This window comes from Taurulus bubalis (assembly GCF_910589615.1).
Source record: "Taurulus bubalis genome assembly, chromosome: 14".
In the NCBI taxonomy this organism is placed as follows: Eukaryota; Metazoa; Chordata; class Actinopteri; order Perciformes; family Cottidae; genus Taurulus; species Taurulus bubalis.
This window is the reverse complement of record NC_136602.1, coordinates 5,831,348-5,856,000: the sequence shown is the minus strand read 5'-3', so window position 1 is coordinate 5,856,000 and position 24,653 is coordinate 5,831,348. Positions and strand designations below refer to the sequence as shown.

Below are 24,653 nucleotides of genomic sequence, written 5' to 3'. Positions count from 1 at the left end.
TCTTTCTCTCACTAAGAGTCCTCTACATTGGTACCTACTCTTTCTCTCACTAAGAGTCCTCTACATTGGTACCTACTCTTTCTCTCACTAAGAGTCCTCTACATTGGTACCTACTCTTTCTCTCACTAAGAGTCTGTTACATCGGTACCTACTCTTTCTCTCACTAAGAGTCCTCTACATCGGTACCTACTCTTTCTCTCACTAAGAGTCCTCTACATCGGTACCTACTCTTTCTCTCACTAGGAGTCCTCTACATTGGTACCTACTCTTTCTCTCACTAAGAGTCTGTTACATCGGTACCTACTCTTTCTCTCACTAAGAGTCCTCTACATCGGTACCTACTCTTTCTCTCACTAAGAGTCCTCTACATCGGTACCTACTCTTTCTCTCACTAGGAGTCCTCTACATTGGTACCTACTCTTTCTCTCTCTGTGTGCTCCTCTCAGATCCAGGACATCAGCGTGGAGACGGAGGACAACAAGGAGAAGAAGTCGGCTAAAGATGCTCTGCTGCTGTGGTGTCAGATGAAGACGGCAGGGTGAGAGTCTGCACACTAGTTTGAAAAATCAGTTCCTCACGTCTGCATTTCTAGAAATTTGAGTGTCTCCAAACCTCAGACTACATTTCCCATCAGCCTCGTTGACGACAGCTTTAACTTTCCACCATCAACCAGAATCTTTAAAAGCTTTAGTTCTGTCGAGGCTGATAAAGCGAAGTGATGGCCCCCATTAGTTTAATTTTCTGCCATACCTCAATTAAATGTGGTGTGACGTGGAAAAGACAAGCGGAGCGCCATTTAAATACCGTTTTCAGTAGCGACATGAGAACCTGACGAGCTGTGATTTCATCTTCCTTTCCAGATATCCAAATGTCAACATCCACAACTTCAGCACCAGCTGGAGAGACGGGATGGCCTTCAACGCCATCATCCACAAACACAGGTACTGCTACTCTTAGACGACATCGATAATAATGTTCATTTGGGGCAGAATGTGAGTGAAAGCACTTTATTTTATTGTCCTCATACAGGCAGATGTTTGTAACATCTTTCCAAGTGTTCGCAGTCGACCTTTTTTATAGATTTTACACAAAGTACCTGAAAAGAGAAACTTTCTCATCACAACCTTTTTGTTATCCCCAAACATAAATGAGTCGCGTCATTCCTCATGTTCTGCTGCAGCACTGCAGACAGGCTTCTCTTTAATAACGGCAGAGCCTCAGCTGATCAGTCAGCAGGCTGTTTCCCTCAAACCAAACTCAGACTAAAATCATGTCTTTATGCACTTTACAGTATGTATTATTAAGAAAGGTCACGCAGCAGATTGCGGGGGGAAATAGATTTGGCTGAAACACTGTTTTATAAGCTGTTATAGCAACATACTAAATAACAAACAAATTGATAAATAACAATTTTGTATAAGAATCTCCACCAGAATTTTGTCCCTGGAGAAATGTACCAGAAAGCACAATTTTCAACGGAACTATAAAGAAATGAAATATCAAACTCCAAGTAAATAAATCTTTAGAGTCGTCCTCTTTCGGGGGAACTCGTCCTGGCTACAGCAAAGATTTCAACCTGATTTTATTTATCAATTACTAAGATTTTATGCCTTCGTTGTTGTCTTCAGACCGGACCTGATCGACTTTGATAAGCTAAAGAAATCAAACGCTCACCACAACCTGCAGAATGCTTTCAACCTGGCCGAGCAACACCTGGGCATCACCAAGCTGCTGGATGCTGAGGGTGAGCGCGCGCACACACACACACACACACACACACACACACACACACACACACACACACACACACACACACACACACACACACACACACACACACACACACACACACACACACACACACACACACACACACACACACACACACACACACACACACACACACACACACACACACACACACACACACACACACACACACACACACACACACACACACACACACACACACACACACACACACACACACACACACACACACATCTACCTGGATGTTTATATAGTATTCAATCTGATCTTTGACCCTGTGTGTGTGTGTGTGTGCAGACATCAGTGTGGACCACCCTGATGAGAAGTCCATCATCACCTACGTGGTGACCTACTACCACTACTTCTCCAAGATGAAGGCGCTGAAGGTGGAGGGGAAGAGAATCGGCAAGGTGAGCAAACTCCTCCCAACACCTCAGCAGACATTAGAGGACCATGGTGCTGCTGCTGCGGTTTTTAAACGTATTTCCTCCTCCTCACCTGCCATTTCAGGTTCTGGACAACGCCATCGAGACGGAGAAGATGGTGGAGAAGTACGAGTCTCTGGCGTCGGACCTGCTGGAGTGGATCGAACAGACCATCATCATCCTCAACAACAGGAAGTTTGCCAACTCCCTGGTGGGAGTCCAGCAGCAGCTGCAGGCCTTCAACACGTACCGCACGGTGGAGAAACCACCAAAGTCAGTGAACAGGAAAAGATTTCACAAAATATTTACCAATGTATTAAGTTTTAACAAATATGCAAAACTAGACGCAACAGTTTATGGCTTGATGCCTTCATGACTATGACTAGTGAGCAAAAACACATTTCAATTCATATGTAGCATAAATGTGTTGAACGAGTTCTAGATTTTTCTCTCTGGTCATTTTTCAGGTTTCAGATTGTGTTCTTTGATTAGACTTTATTATATAGCTCACGTTTTCGTCGTTTAACCTTTTTAAATGAAGCCAAATGTCTGAAAGTAAATCTTCAAATTGTATAATATGAATTGTGTGTGCAGGTTCACGGAGAAGGGGAACCTGGAGGTTCTTCTGTTCACCATCCAGAGTAAGATGAGAGCCAACAACCAGAAGGTTTACACTCCTCGAGAGGGAAAACTCATATCGGACATCAACAAGGTAAATTAGCATCATGAAGATAACAAAGTTAATTAAGTTATTTAATGATGAGAAAATCTCAAATATGTAAATCTCAAAGAGCTGTGTTAATTTGAAAAAGAAAGACATTGTTAATGATGAGCACATTAATTGTCACATAATTAAGAAAACGATACAATAATACTAACATCCTGCTATTGGAATCTTCAAAACATATTGATCTAACACCATCCTGTTGTTCATCGTTTGTGGAGCTATTTTACTGATATCGTGTGCGTTTGTTTTAGGCATGGGAGCGTCTGGAGAAGGCGGAGCACGAGCGGGAGCTGGCTCTGAGGACGGAGCTGATTCGCCAGGAGAAGCTGGAGCAGCTCGCACGGCGCTTCGACCGCAAAGCCGCCATGAGAGAGACGTGGCTGAGCGAGAACCAGCGGCTGGTCTCCCAGGTAACGCACACTTCAACATTACCAGAGTCTCAGGTCCTAGAAAAGAAGTTGACTTTATTATATTGTAACAGTGCAAACATGTTATTCCTAATACAAGTCTTAAAGATAATAATAATAATAACAATATCTTGTCCATATTTTCCTCTATCCTTTCTTTGTGTCCTCCCTTACCTTTCTTCTCTCCTTTCTCTCTCCTCTACTTGTTTCCTTTCCTCTGTCCTGTCCTGGTTTTATGTCCTCTTCTTATTCTTCTTCTTTCCTTGTTTTCTTTCCTCTCTCCTCTTCTTATCTCCTGTCTTCTCTCATTGTTTCCTTTCCTTCTCCCTCTTCTTGTCTGCTCCCCTCTCCCCCCTATTTTTCTCCTTTCCTTGTGTCTTTTCCTCTGTCCTCTTTCAGGATAACTTTGGATTTGACCTCCAGGCCGTAGATGCTGCCACTAAGAAACATGAAGCCATAGAAACGGACATTGCCGCCTACGAGGAGCGAGTTCAGGTCAGTTCATCGCAGCTTTAGATTTAAGAAGTATCCATTATTAAACATTTTAGGTCGGAATAAATAGTATATATAAATATATATATATATATATATAAACCAAACTTAATCATTTGTTACATTTTAATCAGGTAGCTCATGGTTTTATCTCTGTTACGTAAATGATGAAAACAATGAATAGCACTTGCATTGTGTGGATGAAAAGGTTCATGTTTTTTGTGGTTATCCTTTGATGTTCATCCATCCCTCTCTCTCTCTCTGGTGCAGGCGGTGGTTTCCGTGGCGAGGGAGATGGAGTCTGAGAATTACCATGACATCAAACGCATCACAGCCAGGAAGGACAACGTGATCCGGCTGTGGGAATACCTGCTGGAGCTGCTGAAGGCCCGCCGGCTGAGACTGGAGCTGACCCTGGGTCTGCAGAGGGTCTTCCAGGAGATGCTCTACATCATGGACTGGATGGACGAGATGAAGGTATGGAAGGGGGACACAGTCAGATTTATGAATTTGTAGGCAAAGTCCGGGGTTATTACAACTTTTAAACACTTACACATTCAAGAAGTTTGGTCTACATTCAATAGATGGGCTTTTTGTGGTTAAAATCCTGCTAGTCTCAATCATTGGAGGATGCTCTGACCTTTGACCCCGGCCTCTCCTCTCCCTGCAGATGATGCTGCTCTCTCAGGACTATGGGAAACACCTGCTGGGTGTGGAGGACCTGCTGCAGAAACACGCTCTGGTGGAGGCCGACATCAGCATCCAGGCCGACAGAGTCCGAACCGTCAACCGCAACGCTCAGAAGTTTGCCGACGACATGGACGGTGAGACATTTTAGATTTATTATCACTCTATTTAGCTGTCGTGGGTCTTTCAGAGAGAAATGGATGAGCATGATGGTAATATTTCCTCTCCCCCCTCCTCAGGTTATAAGCCCTGTGATCCTCAGATCATCAGGGATCGGGTCGCTCACATGGATTTCTGCTACCAGGAGCTGAGTCAGCTGGCGGCTGAGCGGAGAGCTCGCCTCGAGGAGTCCCGCCGCCTCTGGAAGTTCTTCTGGGAAATGGCCGAAGAGGTTTTTATTATTACTCTTATTCTAATTATTGGAAGTATACCCGGCAACTAAATGAAATATGTCCGTGTCAGTTTGTTTTTTATTCTATTTTTTTGGCTTTCTGACAAGAAATTGCTGAACATTTTGCTGTCCACCTTTTTGTTATAATCACTTCACTCTGTGCTCTAGTGCTGAACCAAAATAGCCGAATGTTGGGCTGTAATTAAGAACTTTTTAAGTCTGCTTCATCATAATCAGAAGTGAGTTTGTTGTGCGGCGTCGTAACCGAGGCCTGAATGTGTCTGCGGTCTGTAGGAGGGCTGGATCAGGGAGAAGGAGCAGATCCTGTCCTCTGAGGATTATGGGAAGGATCTGACGGGAGCGATGCGACTGCTGAGTCAGCACAAAGCCTTCGAGGACGAGATGAGCGGGCGAGCCATCCACCTGCAGCAGACCATCAAACAGGGCGAGGAGCTGGTGGCCAACAACCACTTTGGAGCCGACAAGATCAAAGAGCGCAACCAGGACATCCAGGTAGGCTTTTAAAACGTCTCAATGTTTAACTTTAAGACTTACAATGAAGTCTTTAGAGGGCTTTAGATTTAAATGACAAGTAGGGCTAGCTTCAATGGAATAGAAGTCCACATATTGCATTACTTCCTAACACCTTGCCTCCTTCATTTCCTTGCTTCCTCCTCTCTCCGTAGGAGCAATGGGCGGCTCTGGAGCGTCTCTCTGCCGTCCGCAAAGCTCGCCTGCAGGAAGCCTGCAACCAGCACCAGTTCCAGGTGAAAACACTTTTCCTACTGCACGTTTTCGAGGTTTCTCGCAGGAATTTGGCTTGGATTTCACATTTGCGGTTTCAGTGCGTCTTCCACCTTTTATGTTTTTCAGTTATTTCTAGTTATCTAGCAGCCAGAAAGACAGTAATATTTACGGCTACAAAGATTTTGACTTGAAAGCGTTGGTAAAAAAAACAAATAAAAAAAAACAACTAATCCAGATAAGCAAATATTTATATATAATACATATACATTTGGACACCTGGACACTTTAGAAAATATAGTTTTTGATTATATTCAACTTTTGACTTTCTCCCTGCAGGCCGATGCCGACGACATCGACACGTGGATGCTGGACGTGCTGCGGATCGTCTCCAGCGTGGACGTCGGCCACGACGAGTTCTCCACTCACGCTCTGGTGAAGAAGCACAAGGACGTGGCCGAGGAGATCGGCAGCTACCGGCCCGTCATCGAGGCCCTGCACGAACAGTCGCGCACGCTTCCGCCCGAGAAGGCCAACTCCGAGGAGGTGAGGCTCGGCTGGACGCAGCAGACGCGACACTGGAGCAGCTGGAGAGTCTAAAATAAGAGCGGTGGAACGAGATCCTCTTCAATCAGCTGATGGGTTTTTGGTGCGGTTGCAGGTTCAGACCCGGCTGGCGGGCATCGAGGAGCGCTATAAGGAGGTGGTGGAGCTGACGCGGCTCCGGAAGCAGGCGCTGCAGGACGCTCTGGCGCTCTACAGGATGCTGAGCGAAGCCTCCGCCTGCGAGGTGTGGATCGACGAGAAGGAGCAGTGGCTCAACAGCATGGACATCCCCGAGAAACTGGAGGACTTGGAGGTCGTCCAGCACCGGTGAGGGTCACGACGTGCTTGTCGGGCAACTTTTGTGAACCAGGAAGTGAGGGTTTACTGCGTGTCGCCATCTTTATTAGTTTCTCCTTAAAGGAACCGTTCACCGAGGAAGATATCCAGCAGGTTAACAGCAGTTTAACTTAATCTGAATAGATTAAATTCACGCAAAACATTTGGTTTCAATCCAAAAAGCAGTGAATTTGCAAGCTGTGTGATCAAAACAATCAATGCAAGAAGACAAACGACAACGAATAAAAAGCTGCCAGTCAGAAACTTAATTGTTACCCGACAGATTCTCCAATCGAAGCGTCCGTTAAAGAAGGGTGCTTTGTCGATAAAATGTCCGTCACGATGTCATGAATCTCAATCAATCTGTCATTGATGGACTAAATGTGTCGGTTCCACTCGCACAAGCCACCGGCGAACGTTTTCAAACTGTCCCTTCTACTTGAGAGGAACAAATCAATCGGTGGATTCGGTAAATTATTAGAAGGAATGTAAAACAAATGATTTGTTTTTCATCAAATCCAGTTTGAGCTGGTTGGTGTTTTAGATGCTGCACAGAGGGAGACGGTCAGTGAGACTATGAGAAGTGTGTGTGTGTGTGTGTGTGTGTGTGTGTGTGTGTGTGTGTGTGTGTGTGTGTGTGAGTGCGGTTACACAGTTCGTTCACAGAAGGCTCTGAAGCTGGTTTTCAGCCACTTGTCTCCACATTGTTTGACCACAAAGCCTCACATGGATCCTTTCCCAGGCGCTGGTTAACTGTGTGTGTGTGTGTGTGTGTGTGTGTGTGTGTGTGTGTGTGTGTGTGTGTGTGTGTGTGTGTGTGTGTGTGTGTGTGTGTGAACAGAAGCAGCTTTCAGCTGAAAGCGCTTCACGCTGACCTCACTTCTATTTTTTCCTATCAACAACGTCATGAAACCTGTTGAAGATCTTTGCTTCTCGACCAGAGAAATACAGACAGATCAACACCGCTGCATTAATTTTTATATAAATGTACATCATTTATGTTGAAAAGTAATATCAGATAATGGTGATACTGTTATCAGCCTTCGGGCTCCAGACTTCCATTTACCTGAAATTTCCTGAACAGTAACATGAAACTATTTTTTTTTTTAATGCATAAACAGGTTTCATTGTGCAGGACTGCCAGGAGGCTGGTTTGAACACAACTCTGTACTGCATACTAACAGCAATACATAATAATAAATAAGGAAGTAATAAAAGGGTTAAAGCAACACTTGGGTCTTTTTAAAGTGTGTTACTGACATAACTCATCACATTATTAAACATAAAAAAAGTTTGGATAATTTAAATGTAATTTAATTTTATTTTTTTTTTTCTTTGCAGGTTTGAGAGTCTGGAGCCGGAGATGAACAACCAGGCGTCCCGGGTTGCCGTGGTGAACCAGGTTGCTAGGCAACTGATCCACAGCGGACATCCCAGCGAGAAGGAGATCAAAACCCAGCAGGACAAACTCAACACCAGGTAATATAACTGGGATTAAACCAGCTCGTATACTGGGATCAGCAGGTTTTTAACCAATATTGGAGATTATACTGGTCAATAAACTGGAAATAAAAGGAAAACTAAACAACTATTTAACTACATTTAGATTAAGGGAAATACATTTTAACTAACACTGATTTGACAGATGATTAATATGTAATCAAACATAATTAGGTAATGAATTGTTATTAAACAGCTGTCCACATTGGGGTTAAAAACAGAATTTAACAAGACATCATTGATTGAGAAATACTGGGATTTAAGTAAGATTTAAAGTGAACTGGAATCAAACTTAACTAATTTTAACCTACTTTAAGTAAAACTGAACAGCTAAAGGAAGGATTTAAATGAAAGATGAACAGAAATGAACTTGACAACTACCTTGCAATAAAAAAGGAAACGCACTGTGATTATCGGGTTACTAAATAGAATTAAACGGGCAATCTCATCAGGATTAAACGGGTTGCTTAATTGAAATGTATGTCAAGGGAAAGTTAACTGATAAACATGTAACTTTGATTACACATAATATTAAACTAAAGTTTCAACTGTAAATACAATTTTAAATAAAAAAGTAAAATAAAGATAAATAATGTAAATAAACTAATTTCATGAGTTGCTAAAAAAAGATGCAATTGAACGGGTTTGGTTCATGAAGATAAAGTAATCAAGCGGTTATTAACCAGGTGACTCACCTGACAGGAACACAATGTGTTTTGTTGTCTCTGTCCCTGCAGGTGGAGTCAGTTCAGAGATCTGGTGGACCTGAAGAAAGACAGCCTGAGCTCCGCTCTGGGAGTCCAGAACTACCACCTGGAGTGTAACGAGACCAAGTCCTGGATCAAAGAGAAGACCAAGGTAACCCGTCTGCTCCTGCAGCACTTTAGTCCTCCACAGCAGATGTTTCCATCCTGCAAGTTGAGCTAAAGACACGTGAAGCAAAGACACAGCGTGAGGTCAGAGAGACGGGTGCTCTGAAAACAACAGGGAGCTGGTTATTGTTTTGTGCACCAACACCGTCAGCAGTTAAAGCTGCAGCAGCAACTGTGGCACACAGGTCATTGAGCCAATTAAGGTACAAAAAACACTTAAAATCCCACTTCTTCTCAGAGTCATAACTCTGAGCACACAACATGATGCACATATCTCTGGATTCGGATGATATTGTGTCGTCTCCATGCTACTAATTGTCTAAAGGGTCAAAGTAACGCGGGGAAAGGTGTGTGTAGATTCATGAGTACGATGCAAACAGGAACAGCCAAGAGTTTATTTTGCACATTTAATGGTGACAGTTTAAGATAATATGATCAAATACAGAGGCTGAAGAAAGAACAAACCTCAAATGATAGCCCACAGCGAAGTACGTGACTTCACAGCAACGTTATCATCCCAAAGACTGATAATAGGAGTGACAAAATCTCTCAATATCTACTGTTTTGTGTTGCACTATTAATCCTGGTTGAGGCTCAGAATGTCCCCTTCAGCATGGCTCTCCTCACAATTGTGTTGCTGCACTTAAAACTACTTTTATTTACTGTAATTCAACTGCTGTCCTCCTGCAGGTGATCGAGTCCACCCAGGAGCTCGGGAACGACCTGGCCGGCGTCATGGCTCTGCAGAGGAAGCTGACGGGGATGGAGCGCGACCTGGCCGCCATCGAGGACAAGCTGGGCGACCTGGGCAAAGAGGCGGACCGCTTGGCCACGGAACACCCGGATCAGTCCGAGGCCATCAAGGGCCGTCTGGACGGGATCACGGGAGTCTGGGGCGAGATGAAGGTAGGAGAGTACCTGCAGTATGCGATCAGGAGCAGGAAAAGGTCTCTTTTGAGTCATCTTCTACGAAATATCTGACCCCCCCCCTTCCGTTTTCTGTTTCCAGGACACCATGAAGAACCGGGAGGAGTCCCTCGGCGAGGCCAGCAAGCTGCAGCAGTTCCTGCGCGACCTGGACGACTTCCAGTCCTGGCTGTCGCGGACGCAGACGGCCATCGCCTCCGAGGACATGCCCAACACGCTGTCCGAGGCGGAGAAGCTGCTGACCCAGCACGAGAACATCAAGAACGAAATCCGCAACTACGAGGAGGACTACCAGAAGATGCGGGACATGGGCGAGATGGTGACGCAGGGCCAGACGGACGCGCAGTACATGTTCCTGCGGCAGCGGCTGCAGGCGCTCAACACCGGCTGGAACGAGCTGCACAAGATGTGGGAGAACCGGCAGAACCTGCTGTCCCAGTCCCACGCGTACCAGCTGTTCCTCAGGGACACCAAGCAGGCCGAGGCCTTCCTCAACAACCAGGTAAAGCCGTGATGTCATCACGCCCACGAGTGACACACACTCATATGTGATGAGCAGATAAATATCTGACTGGGCCCCCGTCCAGGACACACACACACACACACAGTGCATGCTGGGATTGCCGCCAACCTCACCTGACCTTGTCCAGGATTAGCGGTGAAGGAAATGGATAGATGTAGAGCTGCAACAATTAGTTGATTAATTGACACACTGAGAATTAATCAAGGAGGATTTCCTGGTTTTCATTCCACCGTAATTATAAATAAATCCTTTATCTTTGTTGTTGAACTTTTTGTCGGACAAAACATGATATTTAAAATCACAGTGGACATATTTGAGATGACTTTCTGTCCCTCTCCTCATGAGCGTCCATCCACAGGACCCGACTTCTCACTTGAAGGTCAGAGGCTGCCACCAAGTGGTCAAAGTCCCTCATTACAGCAACATGTTTATGCGGTTTAAATATCTTTCTGTATGTTTTTTTTAAACCTTTGCTGATATATATATATATATATTTTCCAAAAGAAAAATACATTTTATTGAACAATTTAACTATACATACTTGCAGAAAAGATATTTTTGGTTTTCAGTCCTAAATCTTATTCAAGTCGCAGTTGAAAAACCCAAATATTTTGTTAGGACATTTCGACTTCATCCCCAAGTGAAACAAGAGGAGCCATCAAGGGGCCGACCTTCATCATTATTGTCTTCTCTTATGTCTGTCTTCTACTTTCTAATGTCCCTACCTGTAAAAATGACTTGTTATCTTATAGTAGAAACATACAGAAATGAATTTTAATCACCTGAACACGTTGCTGTAATGACACACTTTGTCCACTCGGTGGCAGCCTCTGACCTTCTTGAAGAGAAAAGTTAGGGAACAAGTGAAGTAATAAGTGATTGTTGTTCATCTGACCAACAAAGTCAAACAAACGTTTGCGTCTCAGGAGTACGTTCTGGCTCACACCGAGATGCCCACCACTCTGGAGGGGGCCGAGGCCGCCATCAAGAAGCAGGAGGACTTCATGACCACCATGGACGCCAACGAGGAGAAGATCAGCGGCGTGGTCGACACCGGGCGCCGCTTGGTAACCGACGGCAACATCAACGCGGAGCGCGCCCAGGAGAAGGTGGACTCCATCGACCAGAGGTATTTAATTACTGACGTTTAAATTGTGCCGTATTGGTCCGTGAGTGTGTGTGTGTGTGTGTGAGAAAATCTATAAATGATCATTTTCATCAAGCTATTTCCTTATTTCACATGACATTGAGTGTTAATTTGGACTTTTCAAACATCACAGATGAATCTATAATATAAATAATTATTAGCCGCAGCCATGTATATGATATTTAATAAATCAGATTTAACAGCAGCTTTAAAGGCTTAAGACTGTTATAGTTCAACTACTTGATGAAACTTGATCATTAACACTTAATTACCTTCTTTTGAGTAAGTGATTCATGACCCTGTCTTAAAAAGTAGCTTTTATTATATCTGCAAGTATACAAATGTTCTAAACTTACAGGTAAACTTGTATACATTATGAAAATATTGATAATTGTCTCTCAGACACAAGAAGAACCGAGCGGCTGCCAGCGACCTGGTGTCGAGGCTGAAGGACAACAGAGACCTGCAGAAGTTCCTGCAGGACTGCCAGGAGGTAAACGACACGCACTTCATATTAAATCAGTGCAGGAAGCCTGCAGTAACTCAGTTGGGGAGTGCCCGAGATCATTTGCTTGTCTGTGTGTCTTCAGCTGTCGCTGTGGATCAACGAGAAGATGCTGACGGCTCAGGACATGTCGTACGACGAGGCCAGGAACCTCCACAGCAAGTGGCTCAAGCACCAGGCCTTCATGGCCGAGCTGCAGTCCAACAAGGAGTGGCTGGACAAGATCGACAAGGTGGGGGGGGAGGAAAAGATGGAGGGGGCGGGGGGGGAGGCGGGGTTTTGCTTTTTGTAGCAAATTAAATGAGTTTATTACATTATGAATATGATGCACTTTGATCATCTTCCTACAAACACAGTCCAGCAGAACCGCCTGCAGTGACATTTTGTCGCAGTTTAATCTTAATAGATCTTTTCTATTTCCTCTTGAGCTTCCTCAAAGTAAAAAAAAAAATGTAATTTTCTAAATCCAGGAAGCTGTTTCTTTATGGCTCCACCAAAATATGAGAAATATCTTTGTCCATTAGTTATTACATCTTGTCATATTTGGTGCGTTTGGAAACTTCACTTGAATTTGAAATATTAGTGTTTTTGATCAATGGTCTTCCTCACAGCATGAGTCTGTAATGATGGACCTGCCAAACCCTCTTTGTTAATTGTATCAACAAAACCGGGTGCTTTCTTTATATAGTATTTACAAACCAGTACTGTCTTTCAGGACGGGCAGGCGCTGATGGCCGAGAAGCCGGAGACGGAGGCCATGGTGAAGGAGAAGCTGGCGTCCCTGAAGACGATGTGGGAGGACCTGGAGTCGACCACCCAGACGAAGGCCAAGTGTCTGTTTGACGCCAACAAGGCGGAGCTGTTCACCCAGAGCTGCGCCGACCTCGACAAGTGGCTGGCCGGCCTGGACGGGCAGCTGCAGTCCGACGACTACGGCAAAGACCTCACCTCCGTCAACATCCTGCTGAAGAAGCAGCAGGTGAGGGACGCTGCACTTGTCCAGATCTTTACAGGGATCCCGCGTTGACGCGAAGACGGAGAAGCGGATGGCGATCAAGTTGATGTTCTTTTCTAGTTTCTGATGCACAGAAGCGCTTCCTGTGTCAGTTTGACTTACCTTCCTGTAAAGCCTCTCAGTTTGACTGCAGAGTTTCTCTTCCACTTTTCAGCTTTTTTTTTACCATTAAAATGGTCTCACAGACAAGACAGTAGACACTGAATGTGGATGTTAATTCCAAATGTCTTTGGCTTGGGATCCCTTAAAGGGAATTCATGTCTATTTATGTCTATCTTTAATACAATACAGCCAGGCCCTTACTGTATATACATACCAAAAAGAAAACAGTGATAGCTTTCTTGTCCATGGTGGTACGACCTCACTGTAAGAGATGGAGAAGAAGCTAAAGCTGAAGATGATATGAGGCTTCAGCTGTTTGAGTTACACAAATCAACAATCTAGAGCATGCTAACGTGCTAAATTAAGATGGGAAACATTACAGATGCTAAACATCAACGCGTTGGCATGCTGCTGTCATACAGCCTCACAAAGCAGCATGACTAAGTCTTCTGCACAGTTCGTCCTCCTTTAAGCTCCAACTAAGCTTCAGAGATCATATAACGTGTCTGATGTGTTAGTTAAGACCCTGAGATGGTGTTTTAATTAACCTGCGCACATAACTGTGCTTCTACATTTCATTATTTAACACGGACAGAATTGAGTGTGAAGCCGTCTATTATTTTCAGTCTATTAGAGCAGCTTTACTTCTCTTATCATCCGTTTTCTCGAAATGGACAGTGATTGATAATACCTGAATGCATTCCTGCATAGTTGTGAAATTAATATTTGTTTATTTCTGTGATCCAAAGCTCTTACATTCCTGAAGGGAAGCTCTTCAGTAATTTCTAAATTTTGTACAGTGATGAAAGGAGTGAGTCTAACCACCCTTTACATAATCCATCCACTGGTACACACACACACACACACACACACACACACACACACACACACACACACACACACACACACACACACACACATTTTCATATCCACAAAGTCTTAGCTGTGCACATGCACACACACACTCTTTCTCACACACTCTTTCTCACACAGTAGTTACGTAATCTCTCATTTGATGTTACGAGCCCACACTGTGTGTGTGTGTGTGTGTGTCCATCAGTAACACGGACAGAATTGAGTGTGAAGCCGTCTGAAGGATGATGTTGTTATTTTCAGTCTATTAGAGCAGCTTTACTTCTCTTATCATCCGTCTTCTCTTGAGATCTGTGCTGTAATTTCTGGCGTGTGTGTGTGTGTGTGTGTGTGTTAGTGTGGGAGAGGGATCAGTAGCAGAGTGTTTGATCTGTTATACAGTGAAACAGATGAGAGAAAGGATTCCTCTCCTCCTCCTCCTCTTCTTCCTCTCTGCTCTCATTTTATCCCAGACTCCACCTGTTTTTGTTTTTTTTATCTTGTGAAGCCGTTTCAGGCTGTTGGTACGCTGACTGGCTGCTGGAAGATGATCTTTGATTTTCATATCAGTGAAATGTTTTTGAGTCAGTTTTTGGAGGTTGACAGATTTTGACTGAATCAAGGAGAAGATGAGACGACGCTTCTGAAGCATCTTTTGTCTTTGTACACGCTGTTTTTTTTTTTCCTCTCTATGTTTTATTGTTATTCTAATTATTTTCAATACTGACCTGCCAACCTTCCTCCTGCAGATCCTGGAGAGCCAGGTGGAGGTGCGTCAGAAGGAGGTGGGGGAGCTGCAGAGCCAGTCGCAGGCCCTCAGTCAGGAGGGGAAGGGCTCTGAGGAGGTGGACGGCCAGAGGATCGGCGTGGAGAAGAAGTTCCACTCCCTCCAGGACCCGCTGCAGAAGAGACGGGACAACCTCATGGCCTCCCGGGAGATCCACCAGTTCAACCGGGACGTGGAGGACGAGATCGTAAGTAGAGGACGAGTTTAAGCAGCAGTATAAACGATAGCCGTGATTATACTTTGGTGGTGATAATGTGAAACGCCTTCTCCTCTCCAGCTGTGGGTGGAGGAGAGGATGGCTCTGGCCACATCGACCGACCACGGAAACAACCTGCAGACTGTGCAGCTGCTCATCAAGAAGAACCAGGTACACAAACAAACACCCTCACCTGCTTCTATGAAAGTAAATAACGACTGAGAATCTATTTGCACGTTGAAACTACAACCAATAACGTGACGTTTGACCCGCTCAGACCCTGCAGAAGGAGATCCAAGGCCATCAGCCGCGCTACGACGACATCTTCGAGCGCAGCCAGCACGTCCTGAGGGAGAACAGCCCGACGGCCGAGGCGATCCGCCAGCGCCTCGCCGAGCTCCAGGCGCTGTGGGAGCAGATCCGGAAGGAGACGGAGAAGCGGCACACCCGCCTCAGCGAGGCCCACGAGGCCCAGCAGTACTACTTTGACGCCGCCGAGGCCGAAGCCTGGATGAGCGAACAGGAGCTCTACATGATGTCGGAGGAGAAGGCCAAGGTGAGGCAGGGGTCAGAGGTCAGAGGGATGTGCTGGGGAGGAAGCTTTTGCATCCTTCACTTAAGTAAAAGTACTAATATCACACTGTAAAAATACTGTTATTGAGTACTTTGGTGTGCTATAGTACTCCCCCACATCCATTTTTACTCTGTCAACAAAAATCTTTTAAACAAACAAGTAACTGTAAGTCCTTGATTTAATAATAAAAATGTACTTTTTAAAGTAAAAATAGTCATTGGGCGGAAAAAAAATAAAAATAATGTTTGAATAATTTAAAGTCATAAGAAGCATATTTTTACATGCAAAATGACTAAAATAATTATCAAAATTGTTGACAATTGTTTCAACTGTACTTAAATATTACTGCATATGTTTTGTTGAAGAATCTTGGTTTGTAAAGTAGGTTAAGCTTTCAGACAAATGTAGAGCAGTAAGAAGCACAATATTTCCCAGAAAGAAAATACTTGAGTAAAAATAATACCTCAAATATGTACTTAAGTAGAGTACTTGAGTAAATGTACTTTGTTATATTCCCGCTCCGCTGTTGTGATTCTTAAACGACACACAAATCGGTAAAGATTCCTCCAAATCTCTTCCTATCTGGTGCGCTCAAGATAATAATTATAACTCACTAAGTTTCTGTCTTGAAAATAAATAAAAATAAGAAAAACCTGAGACAACGGGTCTGAAATGTCCCAAAACAGCCACCATACAAAGGATAAACCCCTGACCTTAACTCTGGCACCACCCTCGGGACAGACTTAACATTTCTTTCATCAGATTAGAGGTAATGAGCGCCAGAGCCTCTCATACACGACTGATGACGTCTCATCGTTATCTGTTTAGAGCGCATGAGGATGAAAAGTCACGCTGCTGTTTTCAGGTTCTCTGCTCTTTGGCTCAAAAACTTCCTGTTTCTTGGTTTTAGTTTTGCTTCACCTGTCAGTTCCTCAGTTTGGGGATTTTCTATTAGTTCGGTTAGTTAGTTGCTGTTAGCGTCAGACTGTCTGCTGTTTCTGCCGGTCAGTACACCTTTTGATACTCTCATTAATGATAATGTGTTAAACTTTGGTAAATTTATGGTAAATATTCTCTCTTTCTTACTCTGTCACTTGACATTGAAATAACAAGATCAATCTGTGTGTGTCCTCCAGGACGAGCAGAGTTCGGTGGCCATGCTGAAGAAGCATCATATCCTGGAGCAGGCGGTGGAGGATTACGCCGACACCGTCCACCAGCTGTCCAGCACCAGCCGGGGCCTGGTGGCCGTCGAGCACCCCGACAGGTGAGGGCATGAGGGGTCAAAGGTCGAGGAGCCCGGTTTAGTTTTTTCCGTCAAGCAGAAAGCTTTTTACGTTTTGAAAATGGGCAGGGAAGCAGCGAACAGGGTTCTTTTTACGGTCATGGAAAACCTGGAAAAGTCACGGAACTTAAAAATCGTTATTTCCAGGCAAGGAAAAGTCCCAAAAGTCATTGAAATTTGTTATATCAATGTCGTTCATTTACGCTGAGTTTAAAATGATTAATATGCTTTTAAAAGAAAGATGCTCAAAATATAAGCAGGCATACATACAGGCATCTATATACATGTTTATTCTTTTAATCAAACTATTGTCGCTCATTCATTTGTTTCATTTAAGGTTTACTGTATGCTTTGGAATTCTCATTGTTAGTTTAAATATGACATTTTCTCACTTTTTCATGTTTACACTGAGATTTCACAAAATGTTTGGTGATGGAAAAGTCATGGAAATCCATTGGTCAACATGTGTATGAACCCTGAATGAAGAGACAAATAAACTAAGCTTAAAATGAGTCGAAGAAAATAAGGACACAGGAAATGACAGGGTGAAGAGAAGGAGATATATATGAAGGATAGGAAACAAAAGTACGAGTGGAGGTCAAAGGAAGGAAACGAGAAGAAACAAAGGGATCGAAGTGAGGGAGAAGAAAGTAATAATAAACCATGATCCCTGACTTGCGTCCTCCTCCTCCTCCTCCTCCTCTTCATCATGCAGTGAGAGAATCGGCATGCGTCAGTCGCAGGTGGACAAGCTGTACGCCGGGCTGAAGGACTTGTCGGAGGAGCGTCGGGGGAAGCTGGACGAGCGCTTGCGTCTCTTCCAGCTGAACCGGGAGGTGGACGACCTGGAGCAGTGGATCGCTGAGCGGGAGGTGGTGGCCGGATCCCACGAGCTGGGACAGGACTACGAGCACGTCACCGTAAGCACAAAACACGTCTCGTGATGAGCGCTGCCATTTATTTTGGAGGACGTTTTAGGTACTTTTGAATGGACGCTAGTGAAATCAGGAACTTTTTCTTATGCTTTCAATTTCATCTTTGATTTGCATTTTCAGTTTGAATTCTTTTTAGTAATCGTTGGAAAACGGAACGATCTGAAAATTGCATTTAGCAGGGAAATCACCTTGAGGAAAACTGGCACAAGAAGATCTGCTTCACTGTAAACTTCAGTCATTTGTGTTTCCTTTCTCTTGGAAACATAAATGTTGCACGAGTGGCCCTCAAAGCAGCTGACATTAGGTTATGGCAGCCATTTTATCATGGTTGTTTATATCAACCATAACAATAGATATTCCTTTATTAGCAGCAAACAGGGAAAAGTGCATACAAGAGACCCAGTAAAAAAAAAAGTCAAAACAAGTAATATAAATAATAAACAATAAAAACAATCTACAATACTGAATATTATTTTTATTTATATATATATATATATATATATATATATATATATATATATATATATATATATATATATATATATATATATATATGTATATGTGTTTGAGGTCATTTAGAAACAGTTTCTTCGTTCCAGTTTATTTTTACACTGTAAAACATTTCATTCAGTTCCATAATGTGTCTTGGAATTATTTGAAATTTGTACTTTAAGGAATCATCATCAAAATAGTTTGTTTATGTTTTGTGTTGATGTTAAAATATATGATATTTCTTGATCCCATCCCGACATTAAAGCTGCTGTTGCTTTCACTATGCAACCAGACCGGATGTTACATTTTCACCTCGGTGTTCTTTGTAATCAATCCCCTCTTCCGTCCTCCTTCAGATGCTGCAGGAGCGCTTCAGAGAATTTGCCCGCGACACCGGGAACATCGGCCAGGAGCGCGTGGACACCGTCAACCAGCAGGCGGACGAGCTGATCAACACCGGCCACGGCGACGCCGCCACCATCGCGGAGTGGAAGGACGGCCTGAACGAGGCCTGGGCCGACCTGCTGGAGCTCATCGACACCCGGACGCAGATCCTCGCCGCCTCCTTCGAGCTCCACAAGTTCTACCACGACGCCAAGGAGATCCTCAACCGCATCCTGGACAAACACAAGAAGCTGCCCGAGGAGCTGGGCCGCGACCAGAACACGGTGGAGACCCTGCAGAGGATGCACACCACCTTCGAACACGACATCCAGGCTCTGGGAACACAGGTACAGGAGCTCTGTTTAAAACTGGGGACATTCAGTTGGCTTTTGATACAAGAAGTTACAATTTAAATCATAAAAAACTAAAAAGCAAAACTCTTCCATAGCTGCTCACTAGTGTAGTATTAGTGTGTGATTTTTGGTTTGGAGCTGCTTTTTATCCTTTTATGTTCCAATAACTTGAATCTTTATGTCCAAAAATAAACAGTTTCCCAAGTTTGATGAGGAAGAACACCTTTTGGGGTGAAGTGGATCATTGACTGCGACCAGAAATTCATCAATTAAACTTAAAAGATTCCAGTTATTCAAAGTCTGTACTTTTGTCACAGTAGAAAAGATGCTGCATTATAATCGTGAGAGAAAACTCTCAATAAAGGCATATTTTTCAGCCAGCACTTTGCTGGAATAGGTGTGTGTGTTGTCTCCTATTTTTTAGGAAAATATCAACTCTACATTAAGTGAGAAATAAACAGCTTCTTAAGGCTGGATAATGTGAAAATGTTACTTTTTTTAAAATTTGTTATACTACTATATGTGACATTCTCAGCTCGTGGCGCTGAAGCTCTCACGTGATCCGCCCGCTTATGACGCTGACGTTTTATATTGTTCCGCGTGCTCTCGACCAACCTGACCCTCTTCATCCTCCTCTTCTCTTCCAGGTGCGGCAGCTTCAGGAGGACGCCGTTCGCCTGCAGTCCGCTTACGCCGGAGATAAAGCCGACGACATTCAGAAGAGAGAAGGAGAGGTGAGCTTCAGTCTCAGGCCGCATCAGGACTCGGCCCAGTTTACTTTGAATTCACTTTAGTAAATCTAAATCTTAGATGCAAAAAAACGTTTTTTGATCTATCTAAAGCTAGTAGAACACCTGCTTCTTTTACTGGTGGATTGAAGGTGAACTGGACCCTGCACTCATGTTAATGAAGTGACTGTAAAAGGCTCTGTTCCTCATGCATGCTGCACTGCTGCTGCACTAACTTTGCAATGTTCCTCTTTTCTGAAATGATCTGTTGGGAGAATAAAGCAACAGGATGTAAAGGTGGAGTTAAAAGAATCTGGAATAAGGTGAAGAATACGCTCGTTGATAAAAGACATGGAGCACTGCTCTTCAAATTGTCAAAGGGGATTTTATTTAAGATCGTACTACAAGCAGTAGATTATAAAGCATGAAGTCCTACAGGGTGTGGTCAAAATGCAGGAGACTCCATGATAAAGTCTCCTTGTTCATGGTTTCTGCACACAGAGCATTAATGGTCTTCTAGGACCTCTAGTTAAAAGGGGATTTCTCTCTGAGTCTTTAAGGTTCGATTATAAGTAAGTATACAAAGAAAATATTGTTAAGAATGAGATTGTAGATCTGCTGAGCCGGGCTGAATATGTTTTTATCTTTGACTGTTTCATCCGTTGCTTAAAGGGGAATCTTCCAGCATGATTTTAATGATGCATTGTATATCAAATGCACTTGGGTCTCCCAGGAGCGTGTTTTCTATTCAGGTTGCAACACTACATGTGTTCGTACTACATGTGGCACAATGGGAAGTGAAATTGAAAAATGGCACAATTGCCTTCAAAGTGAATGCAAAGCAGATACAAGTCCACTGCAGGTGGTGCAAACGGAGGCAAAGAATTTAAGTCTTAAGGAATTTATAGCTTTGCTGTCAAATTCACACAGATAATGTGAGAATTCACTTCATGCTTCATGGAAGCTTGTGATTTAATATATTTGCATTTGCTGAGATAGTTGAAGGAACGGTCAAACGTTTTTGGAAATCCGTTTGTCCATCAGCCATCACCCAGGGTGTAATTAGCCTAGCTTAGCACAAATACAGGACACTGCTGGGAAGCAGCTAGCCTAGCCTAGCTCCATTCAAAGTGTTTGATTCAGATGAACTCTTCTACATCATCAAAATGTGTTCCGTGGGGAAACTAATGCAAAGCAGTTGCACTGTTCTTCTCCTCAAAGTCTTCCTTGAGGCCGGAAAGCTTCAGTCAGTCGACGCAAACAAACTCCACCGGCATCAGAAACGTGTCGGCAAAAACACAAGCGGACAGTCTACTGTGACGCTTGAGCAACTTTGCTGCAGTGCTGTCTTATTTCCATGCAACTTTCAGGTTTAAATATAGAACATATTCTACATAACAAAAGTACTGGTATGTTATTTATTGTTGGTACGTGGCCATCATATTTCCTTAAGTCGGCAACAATATGATTGCAGGGCATTAATTTAACGGAATGAAATTTACTCAAACATCTGTCTTTATTCCATTCTTTTATTTATTTTGTAAACATTTTTGCCTCAAGAAGGGATTTTTCTTCAAGGGATTTTGCAAACTCATCATAAAATCTACATCTGATAGCGAGATTTTTAGAAAGTGTCGGGGAACAATAATAACATAAGATTCAAATGGAATTTTCCATCGGTACCACCATGACGTGTCGTAGCTCCTGACAACCAGAGTGTTGAGTGTTTTTGATGGCGTTGTGTTTTGACCATTCCCTGTATGTCCGTTTCCCTGCATATCCTCCCTGTCCACCAGAAGAGAAAGGGAGAGGTGAGACTCCGTTTACCAAAAGCATTGGCTTTGCATCAGTGTTCATTTTGGCTGCAGTTCTAGACTTTCTTTTAATATTTCGACTAAAATGTCGGTTAACTTTAGTGACATTTTAGTCGTTTTGGTGCCGCTTAGTTCTGGCCCAGTCTGTGTCACAGACCTGGTGATTTGCAAATACTCGTACGGTTTGTTTGACATCTTTCTTGGATCGCTGTGTGGGTGGAGTTTTGCACAGAGGTCAGCACGACCTCAATAGAAAGGATTTATTATTGACAACTTGATGCTGCATGAGTAGCATCTAGCTGTAAACTCCACCCGCCTGTGTCTCTGAGGACGTTAAAACAAACACTGCTAGTAGTTTGCAAATACAGGTCTGGTTAGTCCGTGAAAAATGAAATTGGAGCCCTTGAGCGTCTAGCTTTTCTCAAAAATATTTTTTAAAGTGCATTTTTTTTATATTTCACGGCTGCACGCATTGGTGCAATCAAATGTTTTTGTTCGCATTTGCTTAAATGTAGTCGCTTGTTAGCTGGCAAAATATCGCTTTTAGTCCCCTGCAGCCGCTTTTCCATCAACAATGTTAACGTCTCTGTGTCGGATGGGTCTGTGGCTGAAAACGTAACCGAGAGCGGAGTGAGCATTATCTGTACAGATCTACTGTTCAGTCTGGAGAGAATTATCATCTTTTTTTCTATCAACAAGATCGACAATAAATGTATATTTTTCGTTCTGCAGAGATTTGCAACTAAATCAGAGTGTCAGCCTCACTTCTGTGAGAACATACTAAAAAGCAACAGGTAGCTTCGCCTCGTGAAGCTCACACACTTTCACAAGTGAATGCTTATTTATTCTGTGTTGCGTTGCAGCCAGTCACAGCCCAGCAGGGTCTTCACCCTGCCTGAGAACATAATTGTGAGCAGGTCGGATCTAAACACGGACAGAAAGCTGCTTCCGCTCACACGTCGGCCATTACTTGTCGGAGCAGCGGTGCGATCCCTCATGAAAACCTTCAACTCTTATTGCTTAACTAGTTTGTTATTCAAGCTAGAACAAGTTAAAGTCCTGCTGCATCCAAATCTGCAAAAACAAAGTGCTCGTGCAAACATATATGATGAAATGCGTAGGCACTAAATAATCAGATAACTGTTCAGAACCGCAGTGCTTTTGTTAGAAGATCTAAATTAAAGTATCCATGCAGTGCCAGTAGATTATGGAGAATTCCATAATCCACTGAAAACAGAGCCAGGGATTGGCTGTGAGGATGAAGTCCTCCATCACCGTGTATTTAATTCCATGTTACGAGGAGAAATTGTTAATGGTTCAAATAAAATGGCTGTTTTTGCTCTGCTTACTGATATGCAACATTGCCTACAATGACCCAATACATCCAGAGATACTGAAAGGAGAGCTGTGTTGATGCTGCAGTCTGCACATACCAATGCATTGTTTTGCGTTGATGCTGTTTATTTATTTCCCCGGGCTGCTGTGCTCCCCTGCAGCTCCCTGGTGGCGGTGCTGTACATGTGCAAGACTCTGCAACCTTATGTGCCATTAGTAATAGTGTGTTTGCAGTGAATACAAACAGAATATCAACCCAGTAATGAATTGGGTTTATGATAAGTAATGATTTCCCAACTGCCCTTTAGGCTGCTGCTCTTCTCTAAAACACACGACTCTCAGATGCTCCTTCATAATGGAGGCTTTTAGGAAACGTATCATGCGTGTTAGAGGAGCCCAGCCTCTGGGGCTCTCTGGTCTGAACATGTCATGTCGCCCCCCCCCCCCCTTCCTTCAGGTCCTTGAGGCCTGGAAGAACCTGCTGGAGGCGGCAGAGGGCCGTCGGGTGAAGCTGGTCGAAACTGGAGACAAGTTCCGCTTCTTCAGCATGGTGCGCGACCTCATGCTGTGGATGGAGGACGTCATCCGCCTGATCGAGGCCCAGGAGAAGCCCCGGTAAGAACCAGCCGGTCGCTTTAGTTTTGATCTGATGTGTTGATGTTTCCTCTGTTCATCTTCAGTATTTCACACGAAAAAGTCTACATGAATACAATAACGTAATTTGGAAACGTTTTTATAACAATGCGCAATTAAAGTATGCTTTTTAGTTGTGTTTTGATATCTTAGTGGTCAGAGTGAGGGCTGTTAGTCTTTTATGGGACATTTTGACTGATGGGGTTTAAATCACACGAGGTCAGAGAATTTCCTCTAATATCACAGCACCAAACACTTCAAATAACAAAAAATAGTGAAGTGTTTAATTACCTTCCTTCACCACCCAGCTGACTCCCAAATAACATCAAAGCAGATTGAAAAAGAGCAAAGTGATGGTAAATTGTATTTTAGGAAGAAAAAAAATGCACATTAAATAAATTAATGAATTTTATTTGGGTCTTGATGACGAGACAATGAGTTAGTTTTTTGGTGTTTGAAGAAAACTCCATTAGTGTTTTTGTTTTCAGTCCTTTTGTCAGCAGGAAACCTCAAAGGTTTCAACTGAAGTTATAAAAAAACAATACGATGCATGAATCCCATAATTGTTGTTTTGTGTGGTTGTCAGCAGATCTGAATCCAGATTGTTTGTCTATTCAACTTTACTTTGAGTTTTGGTTTAGAGGGCTGTGACTCAGATTGTCAACAGTAATCAATGATCCGGTCTTCCATATGTATTTTTGTCATATTAGAAGCTGCTTCCATGCATTCATTGTATTGTCTCGTGTTTATTTCTGGTTGATTCAAACAAAAGCATCAGCTGAATGTTGTGTTTCCTCTTGTCACTCATTGTCGATGTGGTGCGTTTGTGTGTTTTTCTGTCCGGTTCTCAGGGACGTGTCGTCGGTGGAGCTGCTGATGAACAACCACCAGGGCATCAAGGCGGAGATCGACGCCCGCAACGACAGCTTCACGGCCTCCATCGAGCTGGGGAAAGCCCTGCTGGCCAGGAAGCACTACGCTTCAGGGGAGGTAGAGACGCCTCCATCCAGCCACAGCATTCATGCTAAGCTAAACACAGCTTGGACCCTTTCTGTTTTTGGTTTGACAGTTTTAATCTGCCGTTTTCTGTCTGTAGTCGTATTTGCTTTTGGATTTATTTCTCACCCTTTGTTTCAGTTTTCATTTCATGTTGGATTAGAAAGTCCCCT

General features: G+C 43.5%; 1 protein-coding gene across 3 annotated transcripts in view; it reads left to right on the top strand.

Annotated features, from left to right (window-relative positions):
* Positions 1-24,653, top strand: part of sptbn1 (spectrin, beta, non-erythrocytic 1) — a gene marked incomplete at both ends in the record, with an annotated part of 66,964 nt that overhangs the window by 33,072 nt on the left and 9,239 nt on the right. For all 3 annotated transcript variants that reach the window (XM_079230107.1, XM_079230106.1, XM_079230105.1), the window contains 32 exons: positions 447-538; positions 861-941; positions 1,629-1,744; positions 2,068-2,180; positions 2,281-2,468; positions 2,790-2,907; positions 3,174-3,332; positions 3,729-3,824; positions 4,092-4,298; positions 4,492-4,645; positions 4,748-4,899; positions 5,194-5,412; positions 5,586-5,666; positions 5,983-6,189; positions 6,305-6,516; positions 7,867-8,004; positions 8,763-8,883; positions 9,588-9,803; positions 9,907-10,326; positions 11,274-11,476; positions 11,897-11,987; positions 12,085-12,231; positions 12,715-12,978; positions 14,718-14,942; positions 15,033-15,122; positions 15,229-15,507; positions 16,662-16,792; positions 17,526-17,730; positions 18,594-18,968; positions 19,622-19,708; positions 23,309-23,466; positions 24,336-24,474. In XM_079230107.1, coding sequence (XP_079086233.1) covers positions 447-538; positions 861-941; positions 1,629-1,744; positions 2,068-2,180; positions 2,281-2,468; positions 2,790-2,907; positions 3,174-3,332; positions 3,729-3,824; positions 4,092-4,298; positions 4,492-4,645; positions 4,748-4,899; positions 5,194-5,412; positions 5,586-5,666; positions 5,983-6,189; positions 6,305-6,516; positions 7,867-8,004; positions 8,763-8,883; positions 9,588-9,803; positions 9,907-10,326; positions 11,274-11,476; positions 11,897-11,987; positions 12,085-12,231; positions 12,715-12,978; positions 14,718-14,942; positions 15,033-15,122; positions 15,229-15,507; positions 16,662-16,792; positions 17,526-17,730; positions 18,594-18,968; positions 19,622-19,708; positions 23,309-23,466; positions 24,336-24,474 — 5,484 coding nt within the window. The remainder of the gene's footprint in view (positions 1-446; positions 539-860; positions 942-1,628; positions 1,745-2,067; positions 2,181-2,280; positions 2,469-2,789; positions 2,908-3,173; positions 3,333-3,728; positions 3,825-4,091; positions 4,299-4,491; positions 4,646-4,747; positions 4,900-5,193; positions 5,413-5,585; positions 5,667-5,982; positions 6,190-6,304; positions 6,517-7,866; positions 8,005-8,762; positions 8,884-9,587; positions 9,804-9,906; positions 10,327-11,273; positions 11,477-11,896; positions 11,988-12,084; positions 12,232-12,714; positions 12,979-14,717; positions 14,943-15,032; positions 15,123-15,228; positions 15,508-16,661; positions 16,793-17,525; positions 17,731-18,593; positions 18,969-19,621; positions 19,709-23,308; positions 23,467-24,335; positions 24,475-24,653) is intronic.